Raw genomic sequence first — 12,332 nt, 5'->3', positions numbered from 1 at the left:
AAACACAATAGCTGCCAATTCCAAGTCATGAGTGGGGTAGTTTTCTTCATGAGGTCGGAGTTGTCGTGAAGCATACGCCACAACTTTTCCTTGTTGCATTAGCACGCATCCCAGACCCTGCTTAGAAGCGTCACAGTACACTTCAAAGTCTTGTTTAGGATCAGGGATAGTTAACACTGGGGCTGTCGTCAGCTTGGTCTTTAACTGTTGAAAACTTTCCTCGCATTTCGTAGTCCACACGAAAGGTTCTCCTTTGCGAGTAAGCCAAGTTAAAGGCAAAAGCCAGTTTCGAAAATCCTTCAATAACTTCCGATAATAGCCAGCAAGACCAAGGAAACTCCTAATCTCTGTAACAGTCTTTGGCCTTTCCCACTTTAACACCGCTTCAACTTTAGAGGATCAACAGAGATTCCCTCAGCAGTGACCACATGCCCAAGAAAATTAACCCGATCCAGCCAAAATTCACACTTAGATAGCTTGGCATACAGTTGCTTTTCCTTCAATATTTGCAGAACAGCCCTTAGATGCTCCACGTGCTCCTCCTTTGTTTTCGAATATACAAGTATGTCATCGATAAACACAATGACAAACTTGTCCAAGAACGGGTGGAAGATTCGATTCATATAATCCATGAATATGGCCGGAGCATTAGTCACTCCAAAAGGCATGACTAAATACTCATAATGACCATATCGTGTGCGAAAGGCAGTCTTCTGAATATCTTCCGCCTTTACACGAATTTGATGATATCCTGATCTTAAATCGATCTTTGAGAACACCGAGGCTCCTTGCAACTGATCTAGGAGATCATCTATCCTTGGAAGAGGATACCGATTCTTTATTGTCACCTTGTTTAGTTGACGGTAATCAACACACATCCTCATACTACCGTCTTTCTTCTTTACTAACAACACCGGTGCACCCCATGGTGACACACTGGGACGGATAAATTGCTTTTCTAGCAACTCCTCGATTTGCCTTTTTACTTCAGCTAACTCTAGAGGAGACATCCTATAGGGTGCTATAGATATCGGCCCTGTACCAGGAATCAAGTCAATAGCGAACTCTACTTCCCTCTCTGGAGGTAATCCGGGAATGTCATCAGGGAATACATCCGGAAACTCCTCTACAACAGGTATGCGCTGCGTCGGATGTTCCGCCTCTCCTTCCAGTGAGCACAATAGCATATAAACTTGTTCGCCTTGCTTTACGGAGGTGTTAACGTTGTTAGCAGAAATAAATCTGCCATCATGCGGGGGATCTGATCCGAAGATTATAATTTTACGATGGCAATCCAGAAGGACATGATTGGACGAAAGCCAATCCATTCCCATGATTATGTCGATTTGGGACAGTGGTAAGCAAACAAGGCTTACCACAAAATTTCTGTCCTGAATTACAAGTGGACAGTCTTTACAAAGGAAGGTGGTACTCACAGTATCTCCAGTAGGGGTTGATACTATGAGTTTACGAGATAAAGATTGCGTGGCCAAACGCAACCGTTTCACGAGATCAACAGCAATGAAAGAATGGGTAGCACCAGAATCATACAAAACAACTAAAGGAATGCCATTCATAAAACATGTACCTTGAATCAGATCTTCAGTTGGTTCTAGGTCTGCTCCAGTCAGAGTGAAGACACGACCTCGGGCAGGTGCCTTGTTGTTCTCCTTCTTCCCTTTGTTGTTATTGTTGTTGTTGTTGTTGCGGTTGTCAGCTCCTCCACGTTCACTGTTGGAAGATTCCACTTTAGGATTTGGGCAATTTGTACTGACATGCCCTGGCTGTTTGCACCGGTAACATACAGCTTGCGTGTGAGGACATTCATTCCGATAATGGTTCCCTCCACAATTGTAACATCGGAGAGAACTTTGCGGCTGGTATATCAGGTCTTTGTTTTTCTTACCAGAAGAAGAACCTTGCGATCGGAAAGCTTTCTGGAATTGTTTCTTTTTATCAATTCCTCCTCGAAAGTTCTTCTGAGGACCGAGGGTTTTCAGGTACTCCCTTCTCTGTTTGTCATCGTTCTCGAATATGCGGCATTTGTCTACCAACGTATAAAAATTTCAAATCTGTTGGTACCCGATGGCAGCTTTGATGTCTGGCCTCAATCCATTTTCGAACTTAATACATTTGGAGTTTTCATTCGCAGCATCGCGATACGACGGATGAAATTGAGCCAGTTCCTCGAATTTAGCTGCATATTGCCCAACAGTCATATTTCCCTGTTTCAGCTCCAAAAATTCAACTTCCTTTCGAGCCTTGACGTCTTCAGGGAAGTATTTCTCCAGGAATACCCTTTTAAACTCCATCCAAGTCATCAGGTTAACTTGGATCATCCTCGGTTTAACCTGGGTCCACCAGGTTTCAGCTTCTTCTTCCAACAGATAACTGGCATAACTCACCTTCTGAATGTCGGTGCAGTTCATCGAGTTAAGAATCTTTTCCACCTGAGTCATCTATTTATAAGCTCCGTCGGGATTGTACTCCCCCTTGAAAGTCGGAGGGTTCCGCTTCAAAAACTTATCAAGTCCACGTTGTTCTCCTCCCGGAACAACATAAGCCCCTTGCATGAACTGCGCCTGTGCCCTTAAAACTTCGGTCAGACCATTTAGAGCGGTAGCAAGATTGGCGTTGATGTTTGGGGGTCTACCAGCCATTCTTCACCTGTAACAAACCTAAGGTTAAAACCGTCTAAACCTTACTTATTATTATCTATAACCTAAGTCCTTGACTCTCGACTCTCGGAAGCACGTCAGACCCTAACCCTAGCCTAGAAAGACCAGCTCTGATACCACCTCTGTGACGACCAAACTCACACCCTACCTAACTATAAAATAAGAATATCTTCAGAGAAAAACAATTTTTATTGATGAACTTTGAAGAAGTACAAGACCTTTGGGTCAGAATTCATCGATGTCCAATTGATAGTCTGAGAACGTCTCCAGGAAAGTTAGCCGCGCTAAGCGTCATTAAAAGCAATTCCTTTCCTTAGACAAGACGTCCCAAAGTCTCGCATGAACTCCTCTGAATCTTCCCCGACTACTTTGACTGCCTTGTTTACAACCAAAACCACAGCTTTCACACTTATTTTACAGTCTGATAGAGCGCGAGTCCAGTCGTACACGTTTTCCTCCATCAGCTGGTCTTTATTCTACTCGAACACTCTCGTATATTTACAACTATTTACAGCTCGCCCTGCCTTGACCACTTTTCACTCGAGATCTTTCTCCTCGAACTCCGTCCCTAAGTTGTTCAATTAGAACAACCAATCAAAACAAGAAAACCAGAGAACAAGAGGGGTGAGAAGCAATCCAACACACTCAAATAGGAGAAACAGTGTAAAATAAATAAGCAAGTAAGTTCAGCAAAAACAATAGTGCAACCAATAAAATCATCCAAGTTTCAACACACTCTAGACGAGGATGTGGGCCCAACATTCTCCAGGAAAGTCACCGAGAAGCCGCTCGGCAAGATGATCCTCGGAGGGCCTGCAGTGTGAATTAGGTTCCGGATGGGACAAACCTCATCATCACCTGTTGGTAGGTCCCACCTAACCACACCCCAAGGACCGCAACCCTTACGGTATCCCCTAGATCTCACAGCGTTACCCAATGGCACAGCCTGGCCTTGACTGTCCAGTTGGGGCCACTGACCTTTCCTGCTCATAGAGTATCCACAAGCCAATAGAAATCTCTTGGAATTATTCTGAGAATTGATCAAATAATATTTTCTTTTAAAAATCGGGATGCCTCAAAAAAATGTTTAAGAAAAATTCGGAGGCTCCTTCTTCGAGTCAATTCTCAGGAATAAATCCCGTTTGAAATAATCATTTTTGAAAACAAATAGGACCCAAGGGAGGTCCAACACCTATTTATTCACACTATACTCCCTCATGAGTTGAGCATTCTCCCCCCCTTACCTTTCTTCGAAAAATCCTCCGATCGATTATCTGCAATAATAATGTCGTACATCACTTTAGTCACTTCTCACCTTAAGGTTATAAAATTCCATGTTATTCTTTAATATCCGGTTTTTTTTTTTAAATAATTAGGCGGCAAGGTCGTCCATCGTTATATAGCTTTAAAATCAGGCGGCTTAGCCGACCATCATTATATAACTTATAAGGCGGCATAGCCGACCATGCATTTTCGATAGGCGGCAGAGCCGACCATTGGTGGATAAGGCGGCAGAGCCGACCATAATATCCAAGGAATTAATTAATTATTAATTATTTAGCTTAAACTTGAAAAATTCATAACTTTTGTTCTGGATCTCGAAAATTCATTCCGTTTCTTTCTAAATGTTCATTTTAATCCCATGAATCATAATCGACTCTTACTTTGCATTGAATCATTAAGAATAGTGAGTTATAAGGCCGGGAAGTTGCATACCTTCTCGTCTCTTGAAACCCTATCAAACCAAGTTAATTTTCCGAACCGAATATGTATATGGAACCTATGGAAGACAAGGATTTGAACTATGCAAGAAAATCCAAGTTCTGAGCAGTTTTCCGGTGAGCTCGCCGGAGAAGGTGGTGGTTGGCGGCGGAGCTCCGGCGGGTGGGTGGAGTTAAGGGTGGAAACCGATTGGAAAAGCTTCCTCTCACTCCCAGGAACTCAATGGTATAGGTGGGTAGCTGAAAAGGTCTCTGGTTTGGCCAAAACGATGAACACCGTGAAGCTTTTCCGGTCAACAATGGCAGAATGAAATCTAGACCTCCAAACTTCAAAATTCTTGCACGAATAGCTTCCTGGTGAAATTATAAGCAAAATAGACTCTTGGTTCGACAAAATTGATGGAGATTTGAGGGAGAACCGAGAGCTTAAAGTTTCGGAATTTCTTGAGCTCGGTTGGGTGTTTTGTGGTGGTTTTTGGGCGGAGAAGATGTTAGGGAAGGCTTTAGGAGGCTGAGGGGAAGGTTTAGCAAGGATTTGGAGGCTTGGGTTGCTCTAATTTGAGTTGGTTTGAACTTGAACTTCGTGGTGGTATTTATAGACAAAACCAGGGACCAAAGTTTGAATTAAAACTATTTCTGAAATCACGGTTAGGTCCTTAAGAGTTAGGTCAGTTCGCAGTTTAGTCCTTCCTGAAATAATTTTTTATTCTCATCCTTATCCTTTGAATTCTCTAGAACTTGATTTCATCCTTATCCTTATCTTGATTTTTATTTTTATTTTATTATACTATAATAATTGCATTAATAATAATACTAATTAAAATACTCCTATTATTTCTAGTTGAGGGAAAAATTTAGGTCGTTACATTTCTCCCCCACTAGAAAGAAAATTTCGTCCTCGAAATTTCATACCTAGTTGAAGAGAAACGGATGACTTTTCTTCATTTGATCCTCCAATTCCCAAGTGGCTTCTTCTTCCATTCCCGTCCCCCAAGCTACTTTGACCAACGGAATCTCCTTTCCCCTAAGTTGCTTGATTCGTCGATCCACTATTTGTACTGGAGGGACACTAAAGGTTAAATTGTCCTTCAACTGAATGGTCTCCGGTTCCAGTACATGGGAAGGGTCAGGTACATATTTTCGCAGTTGAGAGACGTGGAATACATTATGAAGATTTGATAATACTGGTGGCAAAGCAATCTGGTATACGACTGGGCCAACCCTTTTTATAATTTGATAAGGCCCAATAAATTTTGGAGTAAGTTTCTTGGCCTTCAATACTCGTCCTACTCTCGTGGTCGGGTTTACCTTTAAGAAAACATGGTCTCCTTCTTGGAATTCCAGAGGTTTCCTCCTTTGATCGTAATAACTCTTTTGTCGATCTTGAGACGTTCTCATCTTCTCTCGTATGTCTCTTACTATCTCTGTCATCCTTTGCACCACTTCCGGTCCTAATATCAGCTTATCTCCATCATTGAACCAGCATAGTGGTGTTCGACACTTTCTTCCGTATAACGCCTCATACGGTGCCATTCCGATACTGGAATGAAAACTGTTATTATAAGTAAATTCGATCAAAGGAAGGTATTGATCCCAGCTCCCTTTGTATTCTAGTACACAAGCTCGCAGCAAATCCTCGAGAGTCTGAATGGTTCTTTCCGACTGACCATCAGTTTGAGGATGATAAGCGGAGCTTAATCGTAGTTGAGTCCCCAAAGCTTGATGTAAACTTCCCCAAAATCTTGATAGGAATCTGGGATCTCGATCTGAGACAATAGTTGTTGGGATTCCATGTAATCTTACTATTTCTTTTATATATAACTGGGTTAACTTCTCCAGAGAATGGGTAACTTTGATGGGTAAAAAGTGTGCTGACTTTGTCAATCGATCCACAATTACCCATATAGCGTCGTATCCAGAAGAAGTTCTTGGTAATCCGGATACAAAATCCATGGCTATAGCATCCCACTTCCATACCGGAATATCTAGGGGTTGTAGCATCCCAGCAGGCTTCTGATGCTCAACTTTCGCTTTTTGGCACACCAGGCAAGCCGCTACATATTTTGCCACATCCTTCTTCATTCCTCGCCACCAAAACATTTTCTTTAGATCTGCGTACATCTTATTGGTTCCTGGATGAATGCTCAAATTACTCTTATGTGCTTCATCCAAGATCAACCTTCTTAAAGTTGCATCATTGGGTACACAGATTCTGTTGTTGAGTCGCAAAATTCCTGTGGCATCTTCTCTAATCTCAGCGCCAACCTCTTTTCGTTTTTGGAGATACTCATCATTTTGTTGTGCCTCCTTTACTTGCTCCAGAAAATCATTGGAAATTTTTAACATTCCCAGTTTTAAGTTGGTGGGGGTAGTTTCTACTGCCAGATTCAGATTACTGAACTCTTCGATTAGTTCCAGCTCCTTGATCATCATAGCTGAAACATGAAGAGATTTGCGACTCAAAGCATCAGCTACCAAATTAGCTTTCCCAGGATAATATTGCAGGTCAAAATCATAATCCTGCAAGAAATCCATCCACCTTCGTTGTCTCATATTCATCTCCTTTTGGCTAAACAGAAATTTTAAACTCTTATGGTCACTGTATACCACGAACTTGGCTCCATACAAGTAATGTCGCCATAACTTCAGGGCAAACACAATAGCTGCCAATTCCAAGTCATGAGTGGGGTAGTTTTCTTCATGAGGTCGGAGTTGTCGTGAAGCATACGCCACAACTTTTCCTTGTTGCATTAGCACGCATCCCAGACCCTGCTTAGAAGCGTCACAGTACACTTCAAAGTCTTGTTTAGGATCAGGGATAGTTAACACTGGGGCTGTCGTCAGCTTGGTCTTTAACTGTTGAAAACTTTCCTCGCATTTCGTAGTCCACACGAAAGGTTCTCCTTTGCGAGTAAGCCAAGTTAAAGGCAAAGCCAGTTTCGAAAATCCTTCAATAAACTTCCGATAATAGCCAGCAAGACCAAGGAAACTCCTAATCTCTGTAACAGTCTTTGGCCTTTCCCACTTTAACACCGCTTCAACTTTAGAGGGATCAACAGAGATTCCCTCAGCAGTGACCACATGCCCAAGAAAATTAACCCGATCCAGCCAAAATTCACACTTAGATAGCTTGGCATACAGTTGCTTTTCCTTCAATATTTGCAGAACAGCCCTTAGATGCTCCACGTGCTCCTCCTTTGTTTTCGAATATACAAGTATGTCATCGATAAACACAATGACAAACTTGTCCAAGAACGGGTGGAAGATTCGATTCATATAATCCATGAATATGGCCGGAGCATTAGTCACTCCAAAAGGCATGACTAAATACTCATAATGACCATATCGTGTGCGAAAGGCAGTCTTCTGAATATCTTCCGCCTTTACACGAATTTGATGATATCCTGATCTTAAATCGATCTTTGAGAACACCGAGGCTCCTTGCAACTGATCTAGGAGATCATCTATCCTTGGAAGAGGATACCGATTCTTTATTGTCACCTTGTTTAGTTGACGGTAATCAACACACATCCTCATACTACCGTCTTTCTTCTTTACTAACAACACCGGTGCACCCCATGGTGACACACTGGGACGGATAAATTGCTTTTCTAGCAACTCCTCGATTTGCCTTTTTACTTCAGCTAACTCTAGAGGAGACATCCTATAGGGTGCTATAGATATCGGCCCTGTACCAGGAATCAAGTCAATAGCGAACTCTACTTCCCTCTCTGGAGGTAATCCGGGAATGTCATCAGGGAATACATCCGGAAACTCCTCTACAACAGGTATGCGCTGCGTCGGATGTTCCGCCTCTCCTTCCAGTGAGCACAATAGCATATAAACTTGTTCGCCTTGCTTTACGGAGGTGTTAACGTTGTTAGCAGAAATAAATCTGCCATCATGCGGGGGATCTGATCCGAAGATTATAATTTTACGATGGCAATCCAGAAGGACATGATTGGACGAAAGCCAATCCATTCCCATGATTATGTCGATTTGGGACAGTGGTAAGCAAACAAGGCTTACCACAAAATTTCTGTCCTGAATTACAAGTGGACAGTCTTTACAAAGGAAGGTGGTACTCACAGTATCTCCAGTAGGGGTTGATACTATGAGTTTACGAGATAAAGATTGCGTGGCCAAACGCAACCGTTTCACGAGATCAACAGCAATGAAAGAATGGGTAGCACCAGAATCATACAAAACAACTAAAGGAATGCCATTCATAAAACATGTACCTTGAATCAGATCTTCAGTTGGTTCTAGGTCTGCTCCAGTCAGAGTGAAGACACGACCTCGGGCAGGTGCCTTGTTGTTCTCCTTCTTCCCTTTGTTGTTATTGTTGTTGTTGTTGTTGCGGTTGCCAGCTCCTCCACGTTCACTGTTGGAAGATTCCACTTTAGGATTTGGGCAATTTGTACTGACATGCCCTAGCTGTTTGCACCGGTAACATACAGCTTGCGTGTGAGGACATTCATTCCGATAATGGTTCCCTCCACAATTGTAACATCGGAGAGAACTTTGCGGCTGGTATATCAGGTCTTTGTTTTTCTTACCAGAAGAAGAACCTTGCGATCGGAAAGCTTTCTGGAATTGTTTCTTTTTATCAATTCCTCCTCGAAAGTTCTTCTGAGGACCGAGGGTTTTCAGGTACTCCCTTCTCTGTTTGTCATCGTTCTCGAATATGCGGCATTTGTCTACCAACGTATAAAAATTTCAAATCTGTTGGTACCCGATGGCAGCTTTGATGTCTGGCCTCAATCCATTTTCGAACTTAATACATTTGGAGTTTTCATTCGCAGCATCGCGATACGACGGATGAAATTGAGCCAGTTCCTCGAATTTAGCTGCATATTGCCCAACAGTCATATTTCCCTGTTTCAGCTCCAAAAATTCAACTTCCTTTCGAGCCTTGACGTCTTCAGGGAAGTATTTCTCCAGGAATACCCTTTTAAACTCCATCCAAGTCATCAGGTTAACTTGGATCATCCTCGGTTTAACCTGGGTCCACCAGGTTTCAGCTTCTTCTTCCAGCAGATAACTGGCATAACTCACCTTCTGAATGTCGGTGCAGTTCATCGAGTTAAGAATCTTTTCCACCTGAGTCATCTATTTATAAGCTCCGTCGGGATTGTACTCCCCCTTGAAAGTCGGAGGGTTCCGCTTCAAAAACTTATCAAGTCCACGTTGTTCTCCTCCCGGAACAACATAAGCCCCTTGCATGAACTGCGCCTGTGCCCTTAAAACTTCGGTCAGACCATTTAGAGCGGTAGCAAGATTGGCGTTGATGTTTGGGGGTCTACCAGCCATTCTTCACCTGTAACAAACCTAAGGTTAAAACCGTCTAAACCTTACTTATTATTATCTATAACCTAAGTCCTTGACTCTCGACTCTCGGAAGCACGTCAGACCCTAACCCTAGCCTAGAAAGACCAGCTCTGATACCACCTCTGTGACGACCAAACTCACACCCTACCTAACTATAAAATAAGAATATCTTCAGAGAAAAACAATTTTTATTGATGAACTTTGAAGAAGTACAAGACCTTTGGGTCAGAATTCATCGATGTCCAATTGATAGTCTGAGAACGTCTCCAGGAAAGTTAGCCGCGCTAAGCGTCATTAAAAGCAATTCCTTTCCTTAGACAAGACGTCCCAAAGTCTCGCATGAACTCCTCTGAATCTTCCCCGACTACTTTGACTGCCTTGTTTACAACCAAAACCACAGCTTTCACACTTATTTTACAGTCTGATAGAGCGCGAGTCCAGTCGTACACGTTTTCCTCCATCAGCTGGTCTTTATTCTACTCGAACACTCTCGTATATTTACAACTATTTACAGCTCGCCCTGCCTTGACCACTTTTCACTCGAGATCTTTCTCCTCGAACTCCGTCCCTAAGTTGTTCAATTAGAACAACCAATCAAAACAAGAAAACCAGAGAACAAGAGGGGTGAGAAGCAATCCAACACACTCAAATAGGAGAAACAGTGTAAAATAAATAAGCAAGTAAGTTCAGCAAAAACAATAGTGCAACCAATAAAATCATCCAAGTTTCAACACACTCTAGACGAGGATGTGGGCCCAACATTCTCCAGGAAAGTCACCGAGAAGCCGCTCGGCAAGATGATCCTCGGAGGGCCTGCAGTGTGAATTAGGTTCCGGATGGGACAAACCTCATCATCACCTGTTGGTAGGTCCCACCTAACCACACCCCAAGGACCGCAACCCTTACGGTATCCCCTAGATCTCACAGCGTTACCCAATGGCACAGCCTGGCCTTGACTGTCCAGTTGGGGCCACTGACCTTTCCTGCTCATAGAGTATCCACAAGCCAATAGAAATCTCTTGGAATTATTCTGAGAATTGATCAAATAATATTTTCTTTTAAAAATCGGGATGCCTCAAAAAAATGTTTAAGAAAAATTCGGAGGCTCCTTCTTCGAGTCAATTCTCAGGAATAAATCCCGTTTGAAATAATCATTTTTGAAAACAAATAGGACCCAAGGGAGGTCCAACACCTATTTATTCACACTATACTCCCTCATGAGTTGAGCATTCTCCCCCCCTTACCTTTCTTCGAAAAATCCTCCGATCGATTATCTGCAATAATAATGTCGTACATCACTTTAGTCACTTCTCACCTTAAGGTTATAAAATTCCATGTTATTCTTTAATATCCGGTTTTTTTTTTTAAATAATTAGGCGGCAAGGTCGTCCATCGTTATATAGCTTTAAAATCAGGCGGCTTAGCCGACCATCATTATATAACTTATAAGGCGGCATAGCCGACCATGCATTTTCGATAGGCGGCAGAGCCGACCATTGGTGGATAAGGCGGCAGAGCCGACCATAATATCCAAGGAATTAATTAATTATTAATTATTTAGCTTAAACTTGAAAAATTCATAACTTTTGTTCTGGATCTCGAAAATTCATTCCGTTTCTTTCTAAATGTTCATTTTAATCCCATGAATCATAATCGACTCTTACTTTGCATTGAATCATTAAGAATAGTGAGTTATAAGGCCGGGAAGTTGCATACCTTCTCGTCTCTTGAAACCCTATCAAACCAAGTTAATTTTCCGAACCGAATATGTATATGGAACCTATGGAAGACAAGGATTTGAACTATGCAAGAAAATCCAAGTTCTGAGCAGTTTTCCGGTGAGCTCGCCGGAGAAGGTGGTGGTTGGCGGCGGAGCTCCGGCGGGTGGGTGGAGTTAAGGGTGGAAACCGATTGGAAAAGCTTCCTCTCACTCCCAGGAACTCAATGGTATAGGTGGGTAGCTGAAAAGGTCTCTGGTTTGGCCAAAACGATGAACACCGTGAAGCTTTTCCGGTCAACAATGGCAGAATGAAATCTAGACCTCCAAACTTCAAAATTCTTGCACGAATAGCTTCCTGGTGAAATTATAAGCAAAATAGACTCTTGGTTCGACAAAATTGATGGAGATTTGAGGGAGAACCGAGAGCTTAAAGTTTCGGAATTTCTTGAGCTCGGTTGGGTGTTTTGTGGTGGTTTTTGGGCGGAGAAGATGTTAGGGAAGGCTTTAGGAGGCTGAGGGGAAGGTTTAGCAAGGATTTGGAGGCTTGGGTTGCTCTAATTTGAGTTGGTTTGAACTTGAACTTCGTGGTGGTATTTATAGACAAAACCAGGGACCAAAGTTTGAATTAAAACTATTTCTGAAATCACGGTTAGGTCCTTAAGAGTTAGGTCAGTTCGCAGTTTAGTCCTTCCTGAAATAATTTTTTATTCTCATCCTTATCCTTTGAATTCTCTAGAACTTGATTTCATCCTTATCCTTATCTTGATTTTTATTTTTATTTTATTATACTATAATAATTGCATTAATAATAATACTAATTAAAATACTCCTATTATTTCTAGTTGAGGGAAAAATTTAGGTCGTTACATTTCTCCCCCACTA

At 42.2% G+C, this 12,332-nt stretch overlaps 2 protein-coding genes and 2 long non-coding RNA genes across 4 annotated transcripts; all 4 read right to left on the bottom strand.

The window, feature by feature from the left end:
• Positions 1–2,066: 2,066 nt before the first annotated feature.
• On the bottom strand, positions 2,067–2,459 carry LOC130724738 (uncharacterized). Its single transcript, XM_057576027.1, has one exon. It carries the CDS (start codon positions 2,457–2,459, stop codon positions 2,067–2,069), a length of 393 nt encoding a protein of 130 aa, XP_057432010.1.
• Positions 2,460–2,848: 389 nt separating this feature from the next.
• Positions 2,849–5,060, bottom strand: LOC130724595 (uncharacterized). Its single transcript, XR_009014575.1, has 2 exons — positions 4,395–5,060; positions 2,849–3,246 (listed from the first exon to the last, which is right to left on the bottom strand). It is a non-coding gene; the product is annotated as an uncharacterized LOC130724595 (long non-coding RNA).
• Positions 5,061–9,118: 4,058 nt separating this feature from the next.
• Positions 9,119–9,511, bottom strand: LOC130724737 (uncharacterized). Its single transcript, XM_057576026.1, has one exon. The coding sequence runs from the start codon at positions 9,509–9,511 to the stop codon at positions 9,119–9,121; it is 393 nt and encodes a 130-aa protein (XP_057432009.1).
• Positions 9,512–10,894: 1,383 nt separating this feature from the next.
• On the bottom strand, positions 10,895–12,112 carry LOC130724596 (uncharacterized). The gene is made up of 2 exons (XR_009014576.1): positions 11,447–12,112; positions 10,895–11,004 (listed from the first exon to the last, which is right to left on the bottom strand). It is a non-coding gene; the product is annotated as an uncharacterized LOC130724596 (long non-coding RNA).
• Between the last annotated feature and the right edge of the window lie 220 nt (positions 12,113–12,332).

Source organism: Lotus japonicus, chromosome 6, assembly GCF_012489685.1.
Source record: "Lotus japonicus ecotype B-129 chromosome 6, LjGifu_v1.2".
In the NCBI taxonomy this organism is placed as follows: Eukaryota; Viridiplantae; Streptophyta; class Magnoliopsida; order Fabales; family Fabaceae; genus Lotus; species Lotus japonicus.
The sequence above is the reverse complement of the archived record's forward strand: the minus strand, read 5'-3'. Positions and strand labels throughout refer to the sequence as shown.